Source organism: Drosophila mauritiana, chromosome 2L, assembly GCF_004382145.1.
Source record: "Drosophila mauritiana strain mau12 chromosome 2L, ASM438214v1, whole genome shotgun sequence".
NCBI classification, from domain to species: Eukaryota; Metazoa; Arthropoda; class Insecta; order Diptera; family Drosophilidae; genus Drosophila; species Drosophila mauritiana.
In genome coordinates, this window is record NC_046667.1 from 20,721,309 (window position 1) to 20,747,251 (window position 25,943).

General features: G+C 39.1%; 1 protein-coding gene and 2 long non-coding RNA genes across 4 annotated transcripts; 1 reads left to right on the plus strand and 2 right to left on the minus strand.

Moving 5' to 3' along the window:
- The first annotated feature begins 714 nt into the window (after positions 1 to 714).
- LOC117138530 (nuclear hormone receptor FTZ-F1 beta) lies at positions 715 to 24,107 on the plus strand. 2 transcript variants are annotated; one of them, XM_033300679.1, is made up of 8 exons: positions 715 to 817; positions 1,751 to 2,035; positions 18,744 to 20,502; positions 20,719 to 21,009; positions 21,072 to 21,221; positions 22,257 to 22,359; positions 22,414 to 22,568; positions 23,067 to 24,107. In XM_033300679.1, exons 3-8 carry the CDS (start codon positions 18,859 to 18,861, stop codon positions 23,148 to 23,150), a joined length of 2,427 nt encoding a protein of 808 aa, XP_033156570.1. In that variant the 5' UTR covers positions 715 to 817; positions 1,751 to 2,035; positions 18,744 to 18,858; the 3' UTR covers positions 23,151 to 24,107. The 2 variants fall into 2 exon arrangements, with proteins under 2 accessions (XP_033156570.1, XP_033156562.1); XM_033300671.1 differs by having other exon boundaries at positions 719 to 891.
- LOC117138552 lies at positions 7,175 to 7,795 on the minus strand. The gene is made up of 3 exons (XR_004459210.1): positions 7,648 to 7,795; positions 7,501 to 7,583; positions 7,175 to 7,440 (listed from the first exon to the last, which is right to left on the minus strand). It is a non-coding gene; the product is annotated as an uncharacterized LOC117138552 (long non-coding RNA).
- Positions 13,377 to 15,585, minus strand: LOC117138546. The gene is made up of 2 exons (XR_004459209.1): positions 13,925 to 15,585; positions 13,377 to 13,861 (listed from the first exon to the last, which is right to left on the minus strand). It is a non-coding gene; the product is annotated as an uncharacterized LOC117138546 (long non-coding RNA).
- Positions 24,108 to 25,943: the final 1,836 nt, after the last annotated feature.

A 25,943-nucleotide genomic window follows, 5' to 3' on the forward strand; every position in this document is an offset into this window, starting at 1 on the left:
CTAGAATAAAAGGATTTGATATTAGCAAAAGGGTCCCGTTTGGAAAATCAATCTGAGACAAAGGTATTTCCTAATTTGCGTCTTATTAATGTGTGCTTATACTGTGTTCTGATTAACATTATTTACATAATTAATACAGTTGTTATTTATTTATAGAAAAATTTAAAAACACTTTTTGAAGAATACGGTAGTTAGTTATTTCCTGGAAGCCATCTAAATTATAAATTGTCGAGTAATTTCAAATACAATAAACTAACTACTATTATAGATTTAAACCACTAACAAAAGTCAATCGTTTATCAGTCTGTAATAAATTAACTTACAAAGTGGATTTCACAATAGCAATAAACTATCGATAAAGTGCGAACGAATTTAAAGTTTTCTTTCCCGGTTAACGAATACAAAAAACTCGAATAGTGTCGGCGTATTTTCCCTTGATGAACATTTGTTGTCAAACTTCTTATTTGACCTGACTTCGGATTATCAGGATGGTGAAATCAGTTTATTAGTAAAAAGGCGACAATTTAAAAACAAATAAAATATAAAAGACTAGTACGTCTTAAGACCACCGTTCCAAATTTCCTAGTAACCCACCGTCGCTGCCTTGACGTATTTCGTCCCGCTATCAGACCTTTGCTCGTAAAGTGGCAGTAACCACCAACAGCTCGCCGAAAGGTGGCAACGCTCGCTAACAGACCGAGAGCGCCACTAACAAAACAAACATTTTGCTATTTCATCGCGAGCGGGACTGTGTTGCGTCGTGTGATCGCTCGAGCGGTTGTGGAATCGGATTCGAGCGGAAAACACCGTTCATGCTGTGAGCGAAAAAGAGTGGTAGCGCCGACAGTGGCAAGTGTAGTTAAATCCGTGAATAAGTGATTAAGAACATATGTATGTACTTAATTTGAAAACCTTTTCGCCGTCAGCACAACGGGTGAACGAGAGCAGCAGTGGAGTTTTTTGTGGCGGGTTGTCTCGCTCGCACCGCAAAGGTCGTTCGTGGCTGCGTGTATGGGTGTGTGAAAGAGGCGTCGAGGTGAATGTGGATTTTTAACGACACCAGCAGTGCAAAGGCATTGATTGGGATTTAAAGCTGCAGCAGCGAACCAAAGCAAATGCTAATTCCGGCAAAGGTTAAGAATAACGAGTGACTGGGGCGCGCGCAATAAGATAAAATTGAAGGTTATACTGTGTGCGTGTGAGAGGCCCTAATACCAGTGTGTGTGTGCGAGCGTTCCATTGTAAACAAAAAAGCAAGTGTTGTGAGCGGGGAGAAGAAAGGGAAAGAGAGAAAGAGCGAACAGACTGGCGAGAGAAAAAAGAGATTGCGCACGAAGAAAGCAGCGCACAAAGCGAACACTGAAAATGTCAATAAACTCTGCGAAAGGTGAGGAAAACGCAACAAGAGCGCCGCAGTCGTATAAAATAAAACCCAAGACTCAAAGAAAGCAGTAGAAAGGGGCAAGTGCAAGAGCAGAACCTGTGCGTGTAGAGTGCTGGGGTTGTGTGTGTGGGAGAGAAGAGTGCGAGTGTTGGTTCTGATTGGGCAGAGTGTGCAGAAAAGTTTTTCTGGTTTCGATTCGCTTGCAACAGTTTCCGCGTTTTCAGCTTCAACAAGTTTCGTCGATTTTTCGCGGCTGCATTTTGTTTATTTTATTGTCAATTCGCTGCCTTGCTTGCTCGCTTGTTAACCCATACAAGTGCTCCCGCCGCGCCGCTGGATGAGTAATTTACCGTTATTAATTCACAGGTGAAAAATCCGATATTTGTCGTGCAATTATTTCCTCGATTGGCATTGAGTGGCTTCCAGTCGGGCACATATTGCACAAGAAATGTTATACGCAGAATGTGCACGCAAATTAAACAAATTCTTTATGAAAATGTGACTAGAATGTGAGTCGAACAAAACGAGTACAACGTGAAATCCCAACTGGCTTTTGGGTGACAAATCTTATCAACACAGCAACGGAAATACACAACAATCTTGATAGACTGAGAAAGGGACAATTGGAATACTTTTACTTATTTTTAAATGGTAAGATAATCTCCCTTTTTTAAAAACAAAATGTTCCCATAATTGCTCATGATATAATTTGATGTGATTTCAAAAGAAAACTTGTGAAAACTGGGCAATATAAGGTCTGTGAAAATTAACATTTTTTTAAGTGCTTTAATATTCCTTTGTGCTTTAAATTCAAAGATCCAAAAATTATGTATATCAAGGCGCCCAATTTAAGCGCTTAATATTCCTAACCCGCTAATACAGAGTCAAAGTTGGCAATTCGAACCCCTGAAATCAAAACAAATTAATTAACGTCCAAATCGGGAAGTCAGTGTCGTCTGACGGACTGACTGCCCGGGCCACTTCCAATTCATAAGCAGTGAAATGTAACGGGGTCGTTGAGCACTTGAACTACTTTCATGTGGCAGAGGCTTTATGCCCCGAACTAGGCCGGCTCATTACTTTGGCATTTAAGTCTACTAGCTCTGAAAGCGCAAAAAGGACGCCATAAAGGATTTAATTAAACATGTGCTATGTTCGGTTCTAGAAAACATTAAGCTTCCCGAATTGACTCTGTATAGACTCGCTTGTATTTCGGATCAACGGACTTATTGTTATATTTTTCTCGGTGCAGCCGCCGGAAATTGTTTCGACAACGACTCGAAGAAGTGGAGAACAGAGACGGTCTCGATCTGGGATAATCGGAGGGTGGGAAGGCAATGCATGTCTGAATAGTACGGCCAAGACACGTTTTGAACTCTAGCTCTTCTACACATTTCTTGGGCCCAGTCTTCAGCTCTTTCTGCTTTCGCGTGGTGATTGACCCAGAAAAATCGAAGAATCGCCAATTCTGCGGCTGACAACGCTGCTGATGAGGCTGCGGCTGGGCCAAGTCTTGTGCTTTCGAGGAGCCGCAGAAGGGGCTGTCTCATAAACCATTTTAAATGTCGGGCTCATTATTATTTTGACTGCGTCGCTTGCTGTTTTTGTGTCTATCAGCCGTTCTTACCGTGCCTTCTTACCGTTCAACTCTTTTTATTTTGTAAGCTGGGATTCAGTCTGTCCGAAGGTTGACCGCGAGTTTGGAAGTTGATTGGCTCCGGATTATCCACTACGGACGCTGGTTTATGTTCTTAAACTTCTTTTAAATGTGCGCGGCCTCAAAGGTTAATTTACAGCTTTCGGGGTCATAACTCTGGCTGAAGGCGGACGATTCTGCCGCCGAGATGCGGTTACAAGGGCTGGAAACTGATTTAGCGATTTGCCCATGCGTACAAACGCAATGAGTGGAAGAAGGCAATAAATTATCAGGCTTGAGTGGTAAGCCTGGTCTCCAATTCTGCAAAAAAAAAAAAAAAGTACTTCTGGCGACTGTTTTCGTGCATGCACATATTCATATTAACCCAACCCATACGCCTTAATATCTGAGACTCGTAAAGTCTTTGACTTGCTTTTAAGAATATCGTCAAAGCCATTCTTTCGTCAGTTGGCTGCCAGCTGTTAACCGGTTTTCGAATATGAGTTCGGGTGTTCCAACCGCCTCGATACCCACTCCGGCCATCCGAGCCTCTCCCTCGACAGCGCACCACCCACTTGCAATACATAAATTGATACATGCTGTCTATCTCCCAGGCTTTGACTCTGGCTGCTAATTAGCAGTTAACAATTGCAGCATTGACCTCCTCACCATAATTATTCTCTTATTCTAGCAGGCAAACTGCGAAAGTAGCGAGAACTGGTTTGCTTTGTTCCATCGTCTACGGTAAAAAATACAACTGAAAGGTACAAAAACATGGCAGCAGGTTTCCCTTGTTGTAACCTCGCCAAGAACTCCGAGGAAAAAAGATTATAAAAATATATGCATTCCACTCTTTCTAAACCGGAGAGAATATTACAATTTACAATTTTAATAATTATTAGCAGCACTTTTTTTTTGTTAAACTTTAACATCAGACATGCTTACTTATGTATGTAGCCCCATGTGCTCTGAGAGCTAAGATAAAAGTCTTTCTTATCCTTACAGTAAGCTATAGAAGTAGTCCAAGGTTCAAGTGTGAAAGTGCATTTAAAGGTTTCTATCTTTGTGATGTCTCGAGTGAAATATGAATGGGTAATAAAAACCTAATAGTATTACTATCAAAACCTAATGGACCTCCCGAAAGTGGCCTTATTGAAGTATCTTGATAATAAGCTCCATAATTAACTGCGGGCAGTGAGACGGGGGTGGCTGGATGCATTTGTTTTTACTTGCTGCTTTTAGCCATTTGCTGCAGTTGCCTGTCGTTGCTGTTGCCCTCTCGTTGCAATTGTGCCATTTTGTTTGATTTTTGCAACTGGCAACTTTTCCGATTGCTACAACTGTGCAGCCATTGGTTCGCAAGCCGTCGTGTGTATGCAGCCTTTGTCGTTTTTGGTTTGTCTATACATACGTGTCTATATAAACATGATCACTTTGGCCGATTTCTTGTCTTTACTCGCCACTTTTCAGCAGACGGTGGAAGGTGAAGCGGGGCTTAGAAAAAAGCCGAGAAACATGTTGCCTAAATGTTGCTGCTGCTGCGGTTGCATTTGCAGCAACCCACTGTTGTTGAAGATTGTGCAACTATTGGCAGCATTTTCGGACTGCTGTTGAACTTTTGTAGCCAACCGAAAATGAATGTTACCTCGTTGATAAGTTGAAAATTGCTTATCAATCATATTACGCTATATTATATAGAATTTTTTTAGCCTTGGATAAGAATATCAGGAAAATTGTATTATTTGTCCGAATTTTTTCGTAATTTGCGAATTTTAAATTTGCTTTTACCAAGCACGAATGGCACAAACAACAATTCCGATTCTGAAATAAATTAACTTAACAAAAAGACTCATCATCGAATCGAATATATACCCGTACTCAGCTAAAAGGATTGCGAAAGAAACGAAATTCCACCTTTGCTCTTGACTCTCAAACGTCTCCCCTTAAATCTATTATTCAATTCAATTATTTATGTATAAACATGAGATTTCATGATATTAAAAAAAAAAAATATAATTAAACATTTACAAAAAACAAAGGAAATGCTATAGTCGAGTTCCCTGACTATGATCAGATACCTGGTACTCCTAATTTTTCTGGGTTGAAATAACAAATTGAGTGACCGTTGTGTAGGTGTAAGAAGGGGCTTGGGTCTAGTTTTTTGGAATACCGATAGAAATAGACAACTCAAACAATTAAAAGAAGAAAATTCAAAACGTTTTTTAAGTGTGGTCGTGTCAGTTTTTAGCGGTTTGTGGGCGTTAGAGTGGGCGTGGAAATATTTGAAAATCAACTTGCGCTGCGTCTATGTCTCTGAAAGCTGCATGTTTAATCTCAACATTCTATTTTTTTTAGTTCCTGAGATTAAGGCGTTCATTCGGACAGACGGACATGGCCAGTTCGATTCGGATTGACCCTGATCAAGAAAATATTTATGTATATACTTTATATGGTCGAAAACGCATTGTTATGCCTGTTACATACTTTTCAAAGAACCTTGAATACCCTTTTCCTCTACGAGTATCGGGTTTAATAAAGATTGGCACTCAATTTTCGACTTTCCTATAGTCGCTGAAGACTATGTAATTTACATGATCAACACCTTTGAATCGTCGGTCAATTCAATTGCTGGGCGTAGAGTCTACAAAATATAAAAAAAAATCATTTTTATTCATTTATACCACTGAAGGTCACCTAATATATCCTTGGGAGCATCGCAAAAGGGGTTCAACATCATAAAGGCCTGGTCAGCCGAAATTTATGACCATTAGCAGAATTTATTTATGCAAAGAATAGAGAATAACTTAATGAATAAAAAGAAGCTGCCTGACTTTTCTGTTGGTATCAGTCTCGACTCGACTTTGGTTTGAAAACGAGAAATCGATAAAAATCCCATTAAATTAAGGCAGAACGATAAAAATTGATTGGCGTATGGCTACAGACAAGCGTCTTTGAAAGCCCCTTATCTTGGATTTCACTCAAACTCGATTTTCAGCTTCAAGCTAGGCTTCTTGACTGGCAAGACAGCTTGAAAGTTTCTGCCGCGAGTACGCAAAAAACCAGACACTAAAATTTGTTAAAAATCTATTCGAATGCGACGTAGAGGCAGTCTCAGCCGGGTCTAAGGAAACATTGAACCTATCTGGGGATCTTCTCCATTCCTTTTTCTGCGTTATTTTGCTTCTCTAAATACTTCTGTCTGATGACTAACCACTTAAATATTACCGCCGTCCATCAGCTGAAGACGCCTGGGCTACCTTCAATTTGGGATTTTGACTATGCGATTAAGTGTATCTACACTAATTGGTTATACAGAAAGTTTCTATTGAATATTGTATGAAATATCTTGGCCAAATATTAATTATAAGTAAAAAATTAATTATTGGACTTGTAGAATATAAATCTTTTCTAGCAATTTTCACAGTATCTTTAGTTGGCCCTCGTTTGCTTTGCATTTTCTTCAGTCCTCTCGTTGGGGTTCTTGATTGGATCCACTTACTTCTCCCTTACCACCAATGGTTCCTCGCAAAAACGTGTTTCATCTCGTTGTACGTTTCTTTTTAGTTCTTTTTAAAGGTACTGGGCATTTTTAAGTCCCGCGTTCAGAGTATCGAGTGATATTAAAGCCATACGTACGACTCGTGCTTGGCACATTAAACTATAATTAACTTTAAACTCTAAAGTTTAGTTGTCTAATAAATTAAATGTTTTTTTTGGGGGAAGCTTATATTCCGCATGAAGAGTCTTGAAGCGAGTTCGAGTTAGTTTCACACTAACACTGTCACACCACACACTTTGTTTTAAAGGTTTTGTTTCTTTTTATTTTTAAAAATTTCTAATCATAATCAAAAATTTCTTGATCAAAATCACTATCCGATTTGATCCGGTCCTGTCTGTCCGTATGAGTGCTAGAATGTTTACAGAAGAAATTATCACGGAAATTGTACATTCGAAAGTGTGCGATAGCCGAAGCCTTAAAAACTACAACTACCGTTGTCGATTGCAGATTAACAGGTATATGAACGTTCTTTGCTGTTCATAAACTGGTGTTTATTTTATTGGACAATATAATCAATAAGTGCTTAAATGTTTTCAATATAAAAAGTGCTGTTCAAAATACAGATTGGTCAGAGTCATGAACATGAACACACCAACATAAAATACATACATATGTATGTAAATTAAAATTTCATCATTGTACGTATTTCGTAAGTAATCCGTGTCGCAGGGTCGTAAATGGGAAATAATTTTAATGGAAAATAGGTAAACTAGAGATTCGTTGAAAAAAGGAAGACAGTTTTTCCGACCATATATAAGTTATCAGTCCCAATAGCAGAGACGATGTGCCCATGTCCGTTCGCCGGCCCGTAGTATAAAAGTTAAACGTTTGGTGTTTAAAACGCAGGTTCCAATAGGCCCTCTTAAATTAAAGTTAATTATATTATTAAACCTATTGAAATTCCAAACCCTTTTAAATCACCTTTAAATGTGTTAATAGTCAATGATTTCATGCCATTAGGTAAACACATGCATATGTACATACATACAGATGTACATATAGTTCTAGGGAATATTTGTTTAAAGACGTGTAAGCTGTTTTACAGGATGTTAAATATACTCTAATTACATTTTTCCAAAAACTTTTGACGACTCCTGTAAGTTTGGTATGCCTTTATGGTCTTTGAGGAACCAATTTGTTGTTTCTACAAGATCGATATTCCAGCGGTTCCACATTATAATTTAACTGAATTCGGAACTAACTAAACTACGCGATAAAGAACATCTAACAAAAATAACAAAGAAGCTCGAAAACAGGCAGAAAAAGATCATTGTATGCGGGGAAAACAAGACATCAAGAAGAAGAGACGAGGCACATAATGAAGAAGAGAAGATGGGGCAATAAGAGTCAAAAGAAGCGAACAAAGGAAAGACCAAACACGTTCAAACCTTAGCAAGAGAAGAAGTAGCACGACGACTTGTTGCCAAGACGTAAGAACTCAAACTCAAATAAAAGCAAATGTGAGGAAGAAGCGGAAGGCACGAAGTTGAAATTCGAGAGAGCCAGAGCCACCAAGAACAGTAAAAACACGTCATGCTGACTGCCTTTGCTTACCCACCTTCCTCCGCCCCCTTCCAACTTCTTTGATTCGTAGCCTTGTCAGCGGAGAGATAGAAGACAGAGAGAGAAGGGTCATTGGCGGCCGTTGACTTTATCTCGCGATGACCTTGCCCGAAAAATGTAATAGGGAAGAAAGAAGAACTGTAAGAGGGGATAGAAGCGCATGCACACACACACATACCACTGCAGCTAAAGAAGGAGCAGAAGATGGGGAGGTACGCGCATGCTGCTGTTGACAAACTGAGTCCAGCCGACCGAGAGAGTGAGAGATAAAGGGCAGAGGCAATGGCAGAAAAAGCGAGGAGGGGAGCCAGAGCACGGGGCCAATGCGAATGGTTTAACGGGACTTTTCGATACCAATAAATTATTAATGGATGGAAGAATTATTGTAAACGATTTGTGTCAATCTTCAAACCTTGCATCTTGAGAATTGGGCAAACTTAAAATTTTGATCACAAGTTTGGAATGCAGTGATAGAGACTTCAACAGCCAAGAGGAGCTCCCTTATTCCAATCATGTAGTTATGTAGCCAGTATAGATATACAATGTTAGTCCTTAAGCTCCAATGGCAATAATATGAAGTGAATCAAAAATATTCGGGATTCGTTGTCTCTCACTGTGCATTTCAATTAATGATATACATATATATATATATATATATATATACATGATATACATACATTAAATTTTTAAAATCATATCGAATAGAGATTTATTTTCTTCAACTCCACGTTTTGTATTATCTTTTAACGTGCAAAAAAGTCCCAGAAAACTGCGAGATAAATGTGTACATATATTAATTTTGTCATCTCTAATTATTATTACATTATTGTAACTGAAACAATGGTTGTGAGTAATTTTTTACTGTTTTATAGTAATGTTAATGTTATTGTTATTATAATTTGAATGACGCTATCTTTCCCACTATCTTTCCCACTATAATGGCTAAGTGACAAGAAGTCGTTTCGGTTTGTCGATTACAGCATAGAAACACCATAAATTGCAAACTGCCAAAAACAGCCTGGTAAACTTGGCTTAAGCTCAATAGGCGCAAACTAGTTGGTTACTCGGCGATTGAGTTCCAACACGCCTGCAGAGTGGAGTGCAGCTCAGCACCAACGACGAATCGCAACCACCTTGTCCCACAACAACATGCCAGTGTTGCGGAATTCTGTATTCAGCAGTATCTGTGTTATTTTTTATTTTGGCTGGCCTTGCGTACGTAGTAAATACATATGTATGTAAGTATGCTTCGTCGATCTGGCTTTCGATATTAATTAAACGCACGCAGCCGCTCCAGCAAAGTCGTATTCAGATTCTCAGCCAGTGGCAACTGCAATGCCCACCCAGCAGCAACAACATCTGGTGAAACGAGTTCCGAGGGCTCAGCAGGCCAACTACTAAAATGAGGAGAGAGGCAAACTCAAGACAAGCCCAAAGTAGTTGGTAGCTGGTGTTGGGGCTTAGAAAAGTAAAAGAAGTCAACGTGCGACACGTATTTTGTGCGTCACGGTGCCGGTGGGCGGTCTTTAGGGAGTGTCGCTGCTGTTCCACGAGCAAGCACGCAAGAAATGTTTTCTTTACCTGGCGGTAGACGATGCATCAGCAGACTCGGACCTTAAAGCTTTTCAAAGCCTGTTCAATGTTTCGCTGAAATACTGAATGCTTTGTAGGACAACTGGCTAGGATAAGTTTAAATGCCGTCTAAATAAAAATTTTGAAATATAATCAATTGTCTGAAGAGACATGGAAATATGTTTGCTTCACAGCACACATCAGGCATTAGGATATTTGCGCATATGTAGAAAAAATTGATCCGTCACTTCTACCACTAGCCACTCAAACCTCCTCAGAATACAGCGGTTCCTGAACAGGTGCTTGAGAATTGACTCAAACGCATCCCCACCACGAAAACAGCAATACTCAAAGAACTTGGAAGCCCATCAGTCGCTGACGAAGTCTCCAGGCTCAGCGAGAGATACTTGAAAAGGATCGAGAACCACCCCAATCAACTCGCCATAAACCTAATAGACAACAACCAAACCAGCAGACGTCTAATGAGGAAACTCCCCCTTGATATACTACAACAATAACCAATAAATTAAAATCCCGCCCCCAAATACATGTAGTATCTCCTTATGTCAATGTCACCCGCCAAACCATTTAGTTATTGTCCACTCGGACAGATCTTAAATAAATAAACGCAAATAAAAAACTTCTGCCAATAATTGTGGCAGCATGCGCCATGGCGGCGAAGCCCATATATTTTGAAACAAATACATAATTTAATATATTATTTAAATACGCTTACAGATACCACATTTTAATTTTACGTTGTAGCAACGTAAGTCAGCGGTATGCAGCGGTCACTTCTGATCGAGTCGGGCTTGTGTTTAAAAAACTAATTAACCCAGGAAGGGGATTAGCGCCGACTAAGAGCTCTGCTGGATGATATCGGTCCGTAAGCGTAATCTGATTTGCCGGCCTACTTTTGATAAAATGCCCGTATCTATACACACTATTCGCAACGACCTTTATTTTGTCGAAACAGCCTCGACAGCTGCAAACAAGTTGACAAAAATACTAAGGCAAGTTCTATAAATAAACTTTCGTGAGAAATACGATTTCTCACTCCAGTTTCAGTTATCTTTTATTGATACTGATAGTGTGCGAAGCTCGATTATGGCGATTCAGTGAAGGTCTCAGTACTGATAAAGCCGCAGATGACGGAAAATGGAAATGCAAAAATCCTCTGCCTGCGGAAAGCGGGGAAAATGTGCACCACTCCTAACAATGCAAATAAACACTAATGATAAATCAAAAAATAATACAAATGTGCATGCATAACGCTTCCTGCTTGTCGAACGGTAAACTGTAATTGCTACGCGGACGACGCCTGCATCATTACGGCTATCCGAATCCCTCAGGACACCTCCGCAATGAGGTGGAGTCATGCTGGAGGTGGGGGACACTATGTGTGAATACGTCTAGGTCGTTAGGTTGGTCAGGCGCTGGTTGCTATTCACGGCGCAACGTTGACAAAGTTATCTTCTGGTTTCCTGTACTAGGCGCCCAAACTTGTTCGCTTAGCTCACTGCGTTTTTGAACTACTTGCAAAGTACACTGGGAATATAATTAACTGCCATTCTAAATGATTTAAGCCAATCATAGGGAAGATTTTTCACTAACAAACCGATGACTTCTTCGTTGGATATCGTGAAAATATAAATTTCGTGTACTTATTCTTCTCCAATGTCGATTAGTTAAAAGTCAACACTTTAAAGTCCATTGAAAGGAACACTACGTTATTTCTTCTTTAATACTTACTTTTCACTTTTCTAAAAAATTTGTTTCAGTGGTATTGTTGCATTGGTACCGGTTTTCTATATACTTTGTACGCCATTTTTAAAATGTTTGCTATTACAAGGCAACAGTGGCCATATTGATCTCTGATGAGAAACGCACCTGTTGAAAACCAAGTTACTTTAGTTGTTTGCGAATGTATTTTTACATTGAGAACTTATAACGCTGTACCCCTTACTAGCAGATAAAAAGGTTTTGGTTTCAGTCATACTTGGCTCAGAGAGTTGAATTATTTGTGTAAAACGTGAATATGCATCCTTGAAACTGAAATTGAAGCAACACTGTATTTATACGCTACCCTATTTAATTGTGCATTGAAAATGTAAGGCGTTGAGTTGCCCTACAGCGTACTTCTGTGTCATGTCTAACCTGTTGGCTTTTACAGCACAATTTTGCAATTTGTTTGCCATTTTCCGCAAGCCAACTTCTGTTGCACATTATGCTAATGACTTGCCTCGTCTTGGCCCCTTTACAAACCCAGTCGCGGTGATTAATCAAAAGCCCGTTAAACTCGCAAAATGTTGCCTCATTGCCATTGTTGTGCCCATATAAATACATATACCTGGTCTTAAGCAAACCAGATATTGGTTTGTTTCTAAGCCATAATCATAGACTAAGCCTGGCTCTATTTTGTCAATTGGCGAAAGGTGTGTGTAACCGTATCTGTATCTGTGACAGCTCAGTGTGTCCGAGCAGTACATATATCCTAGGAGGTAATTCTTACTGCAGCTGCACCAGATATTTTCGGCAGCTTTGTGATAATTGATTTTTAATATATCTAATATGATTATACTAATAATACGGTATCATTCGATTTTCAAAGGCGTATTTCTTTTCGACCTCCTTAAATAACGAACTGAACTTTTTTACATCGAATCGGATGGCACGCAGCTTATTCAAGGCGAATTAGTAAACTTGCTTTTCCCCACAAGCTAACTTAAAGTTAAGCAATAAATTAGGTTATAAGCCATCGACAGAATCTGGCCACTTCCGATGCTCTCCCTATTTATGTAGGGTGTCGTCCTCCATTACAACAACCCACCAACCCCAGTCGCCTGCTTACCGCTTTTATGTTACGCATAATTAAAACCAACTTCCTATTTAGTGGGCAAAATCCGACGCCCACAGGGACATTAACCACCCCCACTGAAGAGGACCGAAGTTGTAAGGGAGAAAATAAACGAGAAGTCCTACCCCCGAAGCTTGTGCTCCACAAAGCATGTCAATGTCATGGATATTATTGACATGAACTTCCCCCCACACAAAACACAAACTCAGAACAGGTCCGATGAGTACGCCATTTTAATTTTGAGGGAACACATTTCCGCGAACACAAAAAGAATACAAAAAAAAAAAAAAAAACCCAAGGTCAACCCCTTTTAGCACAACGCTATGAGGAGTTATCCGCGGAGTTGAAGTTGCTTTCGACGTGCTGTCAAAGTCAGACCCTGAAAAAAAAAATCAATAAACAACAAACAACGAACGTTGTGGGTGGGTTTTACTGAGCTCGAATTCCTGAGTTCTGGAATGCCGTACTGGTTACTAAGCTTTATGTACATAGCTCAGCAAGATACTACGATTGATGTAGTGAATCATAGATCTTTCGTCAATTTTTATGGCTCCGCGGCTTTTTTTTGGAATTTGGTCTTAGTGTTATATGTAGATGGGCGTGCAATAATGGTCAATAAAAATGCATCTTTTCTTCCAATACGTGCATGCACTTATGTACAGCTGTGTTCAAAAAAATAGCAGTGCGATGGAAACTAAGAAACACAAATGTATTTCTCCATGTCCCTTTTTGGAATCTACTTTTTATTCCACTTATTTTTGTAAAATGGAATGTATAGATATAGAAAAAAAGAAAATCCCGTCAGTTTTTCATGTTATCCTTTTTTTATTTACATTCTTGAGCAAATTCACCACTTTTAGGCTGTTCATAAGAATAGCAGTCTCTGGTTTTGTCCATCGTAAAGTCTCGAAATGATCAATATTAATTTTGTACATGCGGTCGCATGGCTTTTAAAATCCTTTTCTCCTGTGCAAGACCCAATGCTACACCAGGAATCGCTCAATTATATTTGGGTTCCATCAATCGGTACCGCTGCATGAAGAACAAGCTCCAAGTGTAACAACACTTCCGCCCGATGGTGCTCTTAATTCGTGAGCAACAACAACGAGGCCCCATCTGTATGGGTACAGTTCTATCCTCGGGATACAACTACGAGAGGGACAAGGGTAAAAACCGGAAACCGAGAGGCCGAAAAGAGAAGCCATTATCGAAACCATGGTTGGCTGCATTTGTCGGGCCATCATCATGAGTATTGACGAATGTGTGTACATACATATGCACGAGTAGTTCCTGAAAGACAGAGTACGAAAATCAGCATAAAGCGAGTGCTGACCGCTCACCCTTTGCCTGCACCTTTCCCGTCCCCTGACGAAACTCCTTTGCGGCGCTCCCACGCAACTTTAGCTGAGAGTCAATCTTATTCCTATTTCTTTATTCATATTTGTATGCATTTACAAACATATGCATGTATATGGAAAGACAATTTTGCTTATTTTATTTTCTGCCAATTTCGCACATGCATACATACATCATCAAGAGTATTTCTGTTCTTTCTTAAACCACAAAAAAAGATAGCGAGCGCTAAGCGCTCTCTCGCCATCTCTCTTCTCTGTCTGCCCCATCTTTTGTGTGCCGGCAGCGCATGTGTACGTTTTACTTTGTGTATGTGTGTCTCTCGCGGGTGTGTGTGGAGCTGACTTCGGTGCTGCGTCTTCTTCTTCGTGGTTTGCTTCGCCGCCGCCGTCGTCGCTATGGTTGTTGTTGGTTTGTGCAAGGTCGTTTGCGTACAAAATTCAACATTATTTGAAGGTCGTCCTTTGCTTATTCTGCGCGTCGCTTTTTACTCGTTCGCTCTCTCTTCCCCAGCGGGCTTTTTTTTAATGTCCCTCTCTGTCGCTATCTCGATTTTGTCTTTGTGCAGTGCGTGGGTTTTTGTCTTCGCTAAACAATTTTAGCGAGGGGAAAGAATATATTTTAGTATTTTGATTTATTAGAATTGGTTCCTGGAACACACTACACCGTTTATTAAGTTACCAAGCATTCAGTGCACTTTAACATCTCTGATGTGATGGTTTGTTTGATTACAAAATTTATGAGACTTAATAGTCATCTTAAGCTCAGATCTTGTTGAATTAGTACGCACTTACTTTAATCAAGTACAATTTAGTTTTTTCTGTGCAGCTTCATTACATTCGTTGAAAGCTATGTACTATGTAAAAGCTTAATTGTGTATATTTTTGATCACTGACCAAAGCTATCAAGCCATTCCATTGTAATTAAGAAGTTATAAGGCGCTTATACATGCCTATCTTACTCGCTATCCTATTTGCAGTATTCTCTCTAATCAAAGTAACCTCAGGTTTTATGGTATATAATATAATTGTAAATACTACATTTATCACAAAAATCCGGGGTCACTACTGCTTGTCGGTGGGTTATTGTACCTTAAATTTATTATAATTTCATCCCATCTACCATGTGACTCTTTCGCTTGGCCGATTGCTCCATTGCTTCGCCGCTCCATTGACGCGGGTCGATGACATTTTTCGTTGTTGGCCATTGTCGAAGATTTGTATATATTTCTTAAGCTGCTGTATGTGCGCAGAGCGAGACAGATAGACAAGGAAGAAGAGAGATGGAGAGCTGCAAGCGAGCAAAAGGGAACTAGTAGGGCTGATAAGAACTAAATGAACCAAAAACCCCACATGCTCATACCTTTATGAGCGGTTCTTTGAGGGCGGCTCGTGAGTGAACCCAACAAACCCAAGTGTCATTATATGGTCGGCAAAGGTCGCTAGAAAGGGTGGCAGTAGGTGGCATTAACCTTATTGTTGTCGGGGCTCTCAACATTCCATTATCGGCCTTTCTTTTTGTTGCTAGGCGCTTTAGGTTTTGAGAAGTAGCCGAAATACTAACAACCTAGACTATTTATTATTAAACAAGAGAGAATGGTTAATTCGTTAATCAGCTACTGGGAATGCGAACGCGAAATTTCAAAATGTTTCTGGTATCGATAGAAATTATGGAGTGAAATGGGACAAAATTTAAAAATTATTTAAAAGTGTGGCCGTGACCGTTTTGTAGGTTTGAGAAGAGACGTGGCCAAAGGGTTTTTGGTATACCGATAGAATTAAATAAATATAATAATACATTTTTTTTCTACTTTCTGTGCGAGGCAGTGTTGGGCGGTTTGAGGGCGTTAGAGTTGGCGTGGCAAAATGAGTCAACGAACTTGCGCTGCGTCTGTGTCTCTAGAATATGTATGTATCCTCAACCATCTTGCTTTTATAGTTCCTAAGATTTTGACGTTAATACGGACAGACGGACATGGCTAGATCGACTCTGCTATTGATCCTGATCAAGAATATATATATGTCGCAGCGTTGGCATTTTCTTGCGCCTGATCTTCCATATTGGCAAATAAACTTTTCGAGTGAAGCGAATTCCAACCGGCGTGCGCGATCGTCTGTATGCAACTGATCGTATTTTCTACGCATCGATCTATCCTTTACACACCCTAGCTGGACTACACTTGGCGACAGCGCGACAACGCCGTCACCTCACTCGTAACGGTACTTTGGCGCCAGTCATATTCTACGTTGTAGTCAAATTCTAAGAATGACCTCACAATATACCAAACTTATTGCGCAGCTGCGTCTTGCAAGCGCAGTGGTCTAACCATGTTAATAATGTGACAGACACGTACAGTGGTCAAAATACATTCGTATTGCGACATATACTTACATAGTCGGAAACGCTTTCTTCTGCCTGTTACATTCTCTGTTACATACTCTACGAGTAACAGGCATGTTACCTTCTTTCTTTACATTCTTGAGCAAATTCACAATATTTAGACTGTTCTTTAGAACCGTAAACGTAAAGTCCCGAAATTATCAATATTTTCTAAAAAGTGATTTTGGTTAAGTTAATTCGTATATTTAAAAGGGCAATGACTTAAAAAAAATTAAATTTTATAGGGTAGAGGACAACAATGCTCCCAGGAGAAAAAAATGTTAATTCTTAAGCTAAAAAAGGAATGAAAAACATTTAAAGATATTCAGAAAACCTTGAATGAAAACCAAAATGGTATCCAATGCCATTAAATATGAATGGAAGCCCGAAAACTGTGGTGTTATACGTAAAACCACAAATATAAAAAATCGATGCATAGTTCGTTATAACAAAATCAAACCTGGACCAGTACTTTATGGATCGTTGGTGACATAGGATACCATGGATATGTTTGCATATATAATTGAAAAGTTATGTCGCAAAAAGAAAGAAATTTGTCGGAATTTATAAAATAGTTGGACGATATTGCTATTAAAATAATGTGGAACTTTTCCAAAAGATTTTCGTTGAAGTTGGTTATCGACGAGAATTTGGTACTTGCGAAAGCTCTTCTTGTCGTATTGCCGCTGCCATTCTGCTGCGGCATGCTTACTCGAAGGCCAATTTCTCTCCACAGTTCCTCATGGATATTTTTTTTTCTGATACTCATTTTAACCTTGTAATCTCCTTTTATATGCCACTTTTTTATCTCGGATCCAAGCATGTAGTGGACTTACCCCAAATTGTAAAACTTTTACTTTTGGTGCAAACGTTTAGGACTTTTCATCTATAAGTGTCATATGCATTTCATAGGTAACTTCTATGTCACGAGTTTCATCACATTTATGTACATATAAGTGAATGGCGTAAGAATATTAATTTGATTATCTAACTGATTTTTGTCCATCATCAGCAGTTTCCTTTATCAACTCAATTTTCAGAGGCCTGCAAAATCGAATAGACTGCGGTGCTCTATTAATTCAGATATGCCGATTAAACGATTCTATAATTTGTATGGGTATGACAGAAGTTATAAATAAAGATTGATCAGAAATTGGTGTGCCAAGTGCTTCAGTTTCAAATTTCTGCTTGTAAGCACTATGACCAGTTGTCCCATCAAATTCGTAGCTGCAAATGAATTTGATTTTAAAGATATCTGGAAATTGCTTGAAAACATCAGATTGCAACTTAATTAATCTTAGCGCTGTATGATCCAAGAGATTTTGCAATAGCACTTGAGCAGTATTTTCCATTACTTCTACACCCTCTGGTCGGCACAGTAATTTTGCTTTGATCACTTCACTACAGGGCGGATATATGTCGCTGTTATGGCTTTTATTTAAAAGCCTAGTGCTTATATATTGATGTTTTGTCAACGTGTTTTCCAGGAGATAAGCTAGAGCTTCATCTGGTGAAAAAGGAGTTGGTTTTTGCCATTGAATTTGCATCGATCCGCTTTCAAATTCTGGTGTTTGTAAAGTTTCTTTAAGAACAAAGGCAACGTCCCTCCCGCATTCTTTTCTAGCAGAAACAGTTGATGCATGAATCAAAAGATTTGTGCTGTGATCAATTTCACTTGCCAGATTGGATGCCAGTTTCCTTTTTAATCTTCCTCCTGCATTTTGGTAAGATAAGTTTCGGCGTCTTGGAGTTTTTAAAATCCATAACAAGAATTGTTATCTAAGACGTCATCCACTTAGTATGTTTGGAAATAAATCGGTCTAGTTGTCCGTTACACTCGGGCAGTTTTCTTTTAATGAACAATTCAAAATTTTCTATTTTTTTTTTTGTCAATCTCTTCTGTCTTTTTCGATCCCAGATTACAATCAGCAAAATCTCCCGATTTAAACCCTATTGAAAACCTGTAGGGGGACATTAAACAATATGTGACGATAAACTCCCAAACGTCTAAGGCTCAGCTTTGGGAAGTTGTGAAGGATGCATGGTAAAAATTCCTCCCAAAAGTTGCTAGGACCTGGTGGACTCCATGCCGCGTGGGTGTAAAGCTGTGCTGGGTAACAAAGGCTATCCAACCAAGTATTAGGCCCTAATTAACACATTAATCCTGACTAACTTAATCGAAAAACTAGACTATAACATTCTACCTATAGCTATTTTAATGATCTTGAGAGGCCTAATAATGTTTACTGTAAGCTTTTTTCGACAAACAATGGGTATTAAGGTCTTTTGAATTATATTTTTTTAATATGCTTTATTAAAAATGGCACACTAAATTATAAATAGTCACCCATTTTAGCTTTTAATTTATCTCTTTCCCCTACAACTACTTATCGTTGATTGAAAGTTAATATACCTTTTACAATTCGTTTGATTTTTCAAGTTTTACGACACAATGGAACTGCATCAACGACACCTCTCAAACTTTTACAAATTGCACAACTGAGAAATAGTCTTTGATAAATAAATAAAATATAAGAAATCGGTAATTAAACAAGATGCCAAACATGTCCAGCATCAAAGCGGAACAGCAAAGTGGTCCTATTGGAGGAAGCAACGGCTATCAAATACCGGTCAACATGTGCACCACCACAGTCGCGACTACGACGAACACTTTGGGAAGCTCCGCCGGAGGAGCCGGAGCCACTGGCTCCCGGCACAACGTGTCCGTGACAAACATCAAGTGCGAACTAGACGAACTACCGTCACCCAACGGAAACATGGTGCCGGTTATCGCAAACTACGTTCACGGTAGCTTGCGCATTCCACTCAGTGGACAATCAAATCATAGGGAGTCCGACTCGGAGGAGGAGCTGGCGAGTATTGAGAACTTGAAGGTTCGGCGAAGGACGGCGGCGGACAAAAATGGTCCTCGTCCAATGTCCTGGGAGGGCGAGCTGAGCGATACTGAGGTCAACGGGGGCGAAGAGCTGATGGAAATGGAGCCCACAATTAAGAGTGAGGCGGTCCCTGCTGTTGCACCCCCACAACCCGACTGCGCACTACAACCGATAAAAACCGAGCTAGAGAACATTGCAGGCGAGATGCAGATTCAAGGAAAGTGTTACCCCCAGTCCAACACACAACATCACGCTGCCACAAAATTAAAATTGGCCCCGACTCAAAGTGATCCGATCAATCTCAAGTTCGAACCGCCTCTGGGAGACAATTCGCCACTACTGGCTGCACGTAGCAAGTCCAGCAGTGGAGGCCACCTACCACTGCCCACGAATCCCAGTCCCGACTCCGCCATACATTCCGTCTACACGCACAGCTCCCCCTCGCAGTCGCCTCTGACGTCGCGCCACGCCCCCTACACTCCGTCTCTGAGCCGCAACAACAGCGACGCCTCGCACAGTAGCTGCTACAGTTATAGCTCCGAATTCAGTCCCACGCACTCACCCATTCAAGCGCGTCATGCCCCACCCGCCGGCACGCTCTATGGGAACCACCATGGTCTTTACCGCCAGATGAAGGTGGAAGCCGCATCCACTGCGCCGTCCAGTGTGCAGGAGGCGCAGAACCTGAGTATGGACTCTAGCAATCTGGATACAGTGGGCTTAGGATCTTCGCACCCCGCATCTCCGGCGGGCATATCACGTCAGCAGTTGATCAACTCGCCCTGCCCCATCTGCGGTGACAAGATCAGCGGATTTCATTACGGGATTTTCTCCTGCGAGTCTTGCAAGGGCTTCTTCAAGCGCACCGTGCAAAACCGCAAGAACTACGTGTGCGTCCGTGGTGGACCATGTCAGGTCAGCATCTCCACGCGCAAGAAATGTCCCGCCTGCCGCTTCGAGAAGTGTCTGCAGAAGGGAATGAAACTAGAAGCGATTCGGGAGGATCGAACCCGTGGCGGCCGCTCCACATACCAGTGCTCCTACACGCTGCCCAACTCAATGCTCAGTCCGCTGCTTAGTCCTGATCAAGCGGCAGCAGCTGCCGCCGCAGCAGCAGTGGCAAGTCATCAGCAACCGCACCAGCGACTACATCAACTAAATGGCTTTGGAGGTGTACCCATTCCCTGCTCTTCCTCTCTTCCAGCCAGCCCTAATTTGGGAGAAACATCGGTCAAGTCGGAAGAGATGGGGGAGACGGGCAAGCAAAGCCTCCGAACGGGAAGCGTACCACCACTACTGCAGGTAATACAAACTTGCACCGGTGCAAATACAAAATACATTGTTTTTTATTTAATTATTAAACTTATTATATATGGGGTGCTCTACAAGTTGGCATTTTTTAAAGCTAACACAATAACAGAAACAATTATTGTGAATAAGGAAATATTTTAACAAGAAATTTATTCGTGCACCAAATTCTATTAGTCCATATTTTCAATTTTTTCTCGACCCATTCAGGAAATCATGGATGTAGAGCATCTGTGGCAGTATACCGATGCAGAGCTGGCCCGCATCAACCAACCATTGTCCGCATTCGCCTCTGGCAGCTCTTCTTCGTCGTCATCGTCAGCCACATCCTCAGGCGCCCATGCACAACTTACCAATCCACTACTGGCTAGTGCTGGTCTCTCGTCCAATGGCGAGAATGCCAATCCTGATCTAATCGCTCATCTCTGCAACGTGGCTGATCACCGTCTTTATAAGATCGTCAAATGGTGCAAGAGCTTGCCGCTTTTTAAGAACATTTCGGTTCGTATGACTTAATTTCAGATTCCATCAAGTTTTGTTAACCACCATGCCTAACATTCCAGATCGATGACCAAATCTGCTTGCTCATTAACTCGTGGTGCGAGCTGTTGCTCTTCTCCTGCTGTTTTAGATCAATTGATACTCCTGGAGAGATTAAAATGTCACAAGGCAGGAAGATAACCCTTTCGCAGGCCAAATCAAATGGCTTGCAGGTAAGTTTATGCGAACTTTGAATACATAACTTGTTTATGCGTTGACAAAAACTGTCAGATAAAATTTAGGTCGGATATACCTATTTAATTGATATAACATTTTTACTCAACTAGATAAAAAATAAATTAATTTTTATAACTTTTTATACATATAATTATTTATATTACTTGCGCAGTAAAACGATTTAATAGATTGGTTGAAAAATATTTAACAGGTATCAAGCAGCGCTCGCGACCCCATGATTAAGATTAAGCATGCAGAATTTAGTAACGCAAACACAACACATATTTGCTTCAGAAGATTACCGCCCAAAACGTTTACTTTCACACTTCTGAAAAATTTGGTGATTCATTTTTTCATCTTTCTATATTTCATTCATTTTTTTTTTCGATAAGTCAAAGTTTGGCCACTACCACTCTAGTCCCACAAAACGCAAATCGCGGACATGGCCAGATCGACTCGGCTTGATTTATATATATTTGTACGTTATAGGGTTGGAAGTCCTTTCTCTTATATGTTATATTTTTCCAATGGATTTGAAATGTCTTCTTATACGAATTGTTCTTATACGAATCAAGTTTAAACAATAGAGAATGCTACAGTCGAGTTCCCCGACTATCAGATAGCCGTTACTCAGCTGGAAGTGTAAACGAAAAATATCAATATTTTTAGAAATATTGGTAGAAATTGGGATAAAAATAATAAAATTAAAACAAATTTATGCGGTTTGTGGGCGTTGGAGTGGGCGTGGCAACATGAGCCCGAAAACTGGACTCTGGCTTATGGAATGTCTCTAGAATCTGTATGCTTAATTTCAACCTTTTAGCTTCTATACTTCCTAAGACGGACAGACGGGCATGGCCTGATTGACTCGGCTATTGGTCCTGATCAAGAATATATATACTTTATATGGTCGGAAACGCTTCCTTCAACCTGTTACATACATTTCAACGAATCTGGTATAACCTTTTGGCCTACGAGTAACCGGTTTAGAAATGTATCTTTAAGCCCTAACCCCACTGTATTTGATTCAGACTTGCATTGAACGGATGCTCAACCTAACAGATCACCTAAGGCGATTGCGCGTTGATCGCTACGAATATGTTGCCATGAAAGTTATTGTGCTGTTGCAGTCAGGTAAAATTTAAATATATTACTAGTTTAGTTAACCAAGAATATTTGCCATCTTAGATACGACAGAGTTACAGGAGGCGGTAAAGGTGCGCGAGTGTCAGGAAAAAGCATTACAGAGCTTGCAAGCTTACACCCTGGCACATTATCCCGACACGCCGTCAAAGTTTGGGGAGCTTTTGCTACGCATCCCTGATTTGCAGAGAACGTGCCAGGTGAGTGTTGAGTGTGGATCGAGATGTACATATCCAAACCCAATGCCTGTTACGAGATCAACATACAAAAGTTTTTAAACCGATTTTCTATTCAACTAAGAAAATACAGTATCTATAATGTACTCATTCTCTATCATTCTCGCTCTATCAAAATATGTACTCGTACCTACCCTCTTATTTTCTATTAAAGCGTTCCGAATAAGTAAGTTGTAGATAATGTCAGTTATCAGGATTTCACATAGACAAATAGACAGAAATATAAAACGACAAAAATGCTCATTTTAAAAAATTTCCCAAAATCTTGTTTAAAAAACATATATATTGAACGGAGAATCGGATTTCAACAAATGAGGGGTCAATCAAAGCTCTTTTTTAACTAGAACTTTTAAATATTTTGTATATGTATTATATAGTAGTCGATTCGTCACTACGTGGACTGCCGTCCACAGTAATATGCAAATATTATAACCAGATGACTTATAATATGATTTTCAACAGCTTGGCAAGGAGATGTTGACGATCAAGACTCGCGATGGAGCTGATTTCAATTTGCTAATGGAGCTTTTGCGCGGAGAGCATTGACAATTGATAACTAAGACGGAAATCTTTTACCATTGGCAAAACAAGTTTTACATATTTAGTATTAGATATATATATATTCTAGAGATAAGATCCTTATTGTAAGTTCTGAAATCATGTGCCTAAAAACCAAAGCCACGATAGCAGTCACATCAGGCCCACTGGTCGAGATTAAATCCAAGAGCAAGATTGCCAAATTTTTACACCAATATATATTTTGATATGAGACATGTGCAGAGCCACAGATCGCTGTTGTTGTCGGCTATAGTTTCAGTAAGAAAAGTATATATTGATTTTGCTATTTATACATATTTGACTTATGTATAGTGTTAACTAAAGCACACATGGAAAATGAAAAGACTAAACAAATTTATTTAAAAATTACTTTTACTATTATAGAAGGGGAAAAATAAAAATAACAAAGGCAGAGAAGAAAATTTAGTTACAACAGGTAGCACCATTTTTATATTTTCTTATATAAGAAAATATTTAATGTATTTTAAATAAAAAGCCAAACCTGAATTGGGTTGAGGAAGAGCTACTAAAATTTTTGATAATATATCTATATATTCATTACTAGAAGACGAATGAATGTATCCAATGTTTAAATGTTGTAGCGTTTAGTTTTAGTGCAATTTCACACATGTCTACATACATGAATAATCAGCGAGATATGTCTGCAAACTATTATAAAGCAAAAGACCACTCGAAATCGCCATCACTGGTTGGCTAAGACTATTCCAGTTATGCTGTTTGTTGCATAAAAAACCACAACTACATACATCAATTAAATGTATAATTTTATATTGGAGTTTTAAATTTGTATTAATTTCTTCCTTATTATTACGATTATTATTATTACGAATTTTATGATTATTATGTAACACTGACTTAAATAGCTGAAGAAAATCCTGCAACAGGATTTAAAACACCTGAATACACACAACATTATAACATGAATACTTTTTGCTTATAGCCTAGTTAGTTTGATATGTCCTTTGCATATGTATGCATATGTCTATATGTGAGTACGTACTATAAAAATGCCTGTCCCACCAGAAAAATCACACGCAATAATAAATTACAAAATACTAAACTCGTATCTACAAAGAAAGATTAAAAGACAAATTAATGAATAAAAATATGTTGTCGGAACATATTTTCAACACATCGTTTATGGATATGCTTTACTAACACTTTCAGTTTAAAAATCATTTTCTGTTAAACTTTCTATATAATAAGTTCTCCATCCGATTTTGTATTAACAATTTGTTTTCTTACTTTTCCTTTATCATTTGTATCTATGAAACATGAGGATCTCAGTTCATATTGATCGTGTTCTTCTGCCGTACACCGCTTCTGTCCGTTAATGTAATCCATAAGTATAAATGAAATTAGTTAAATGTTAATTTATAAATAAAGCGCTAAAATAAATTTCGATACATTTACCATAGTTAACTGATTAAGACCACTAAAATCAAAAATATTTTTTTACTAAGCAAAGCACACGGAAACAATTTATAATTTGTTTTACGTTAACAGCAAACTCATTTTTAGTAATTCTGTATGAATACACAAAGGGACTCAATTTTTCCTCTGGTGCATTGCTTAAATAGTTAAAGTAAATGAATAAACCAATAGCGCAATATTTAATGTGAAACAGTTTTCCTTTAGTGTGATGTTTGCTCTAGCTACGTACAAATTCATCATTTATTAAATTTAAAACTCCATTTTCCTTTTTAATAAATTTAATAAGTAAAATTCAACAATAATTGATATACAATTGAATTAAATTGTCCATGCAATATTTTGTAATAAAAATGCGAAAAATCAATATTGTTTCATTATTTATGCCCGTTAATCACTAAACTTAAGGGTATACTTGATTCTTTAAAAACAGATAAAAGGAAATGTTTCTAACAGCGGACTCGATCTGGATATGCCCGTCCTTTCGAATGAACTTTGGCATTACGGGAGCTTTAAAAGAAGAATTTTTCAGATAGCTTTTAAGCATCAATTCTCGTTTTCGTAGAAATGACTAACGGGAGGTCGGCCGGAGATAATGTTTAATGTTTCTTCCTATTCGGTCTAACCAGACTTTTGAGAACGTAATATCTCAATTATAAATTGATAAAAAATGGCGGAATATTAATTAAAAACAAGAGAGAAAGCTATAGTCGAACCGTTATTAAGCTAGTGTGAATGCGACCCCAAAATTTCAAATTTATTTTGGGATTTTGGGGAATAAAATTAAAAAAATTTAAAAATTGTCTAAAAGTGTGGGCGTGACGTTTTGGCCGTTTTGTAGGGCAAAGAAGGGCGTGGCCACAGTATTCTGGTATACTGATTAAAATTGGCAAGCAAAATAATAAAACGAATAAAAATCTAAACATTTTGCAAGTGTGTGGGCGTGGCAGTTTGGTGCGGTTAGGTTAGGGCGTTACAGTGGGCGTGGCAATAAATAAATTTTTCAAAAGTTTTGGGCGGCTTGTGGGCGTTAGAGTGGGCAACTTGAGTCAACTCTATAAGAATATAAGAATAATATAAGAAGAGAAAGCTTCGTTGATTCGGATAATACATTTTTGATAGATGATGCTTTTTCATATAAGCGTATAATTATTTCATTTTTAAAGATGGTGTAACTAATTATCTTTAGGAGTAATAAATTAGTTTCCAAGTTGTGGTGGTTTTTGGATTTTCTGTCCAGGAAATTTTTTTAATATTCTAAAAATTCTTGTTGGAATTTTGACCTTACCGACCGCAGCTAAGTGGTTAACCTCGTTGTTCAAACATAAA

Bases quoted from the DNA above. Each gene is read 5' to 3' on its own strand.
- LOC117138530 (XM_033300679.1), top strand. From the start codon at position 18,859: ATGCCAAACATGTCCAGCATCAAAGCGGAACAGCAAAGTGGTCCTATT. The intron at 20,503-20,718 runs GTAATACAAACT...CGACCCATTCAG, and splicing joins GCGTACCACCACTACTGCAG to GAAATCATGGATGTAGAGCA. The intron at 22,360-22,413 runs GTAAAATTTAAA...TTGCCATCTTAG, and splicing joins TATTGTGCTGTTGCAGTCAG to ATACGACAGAGTTACAGGAG.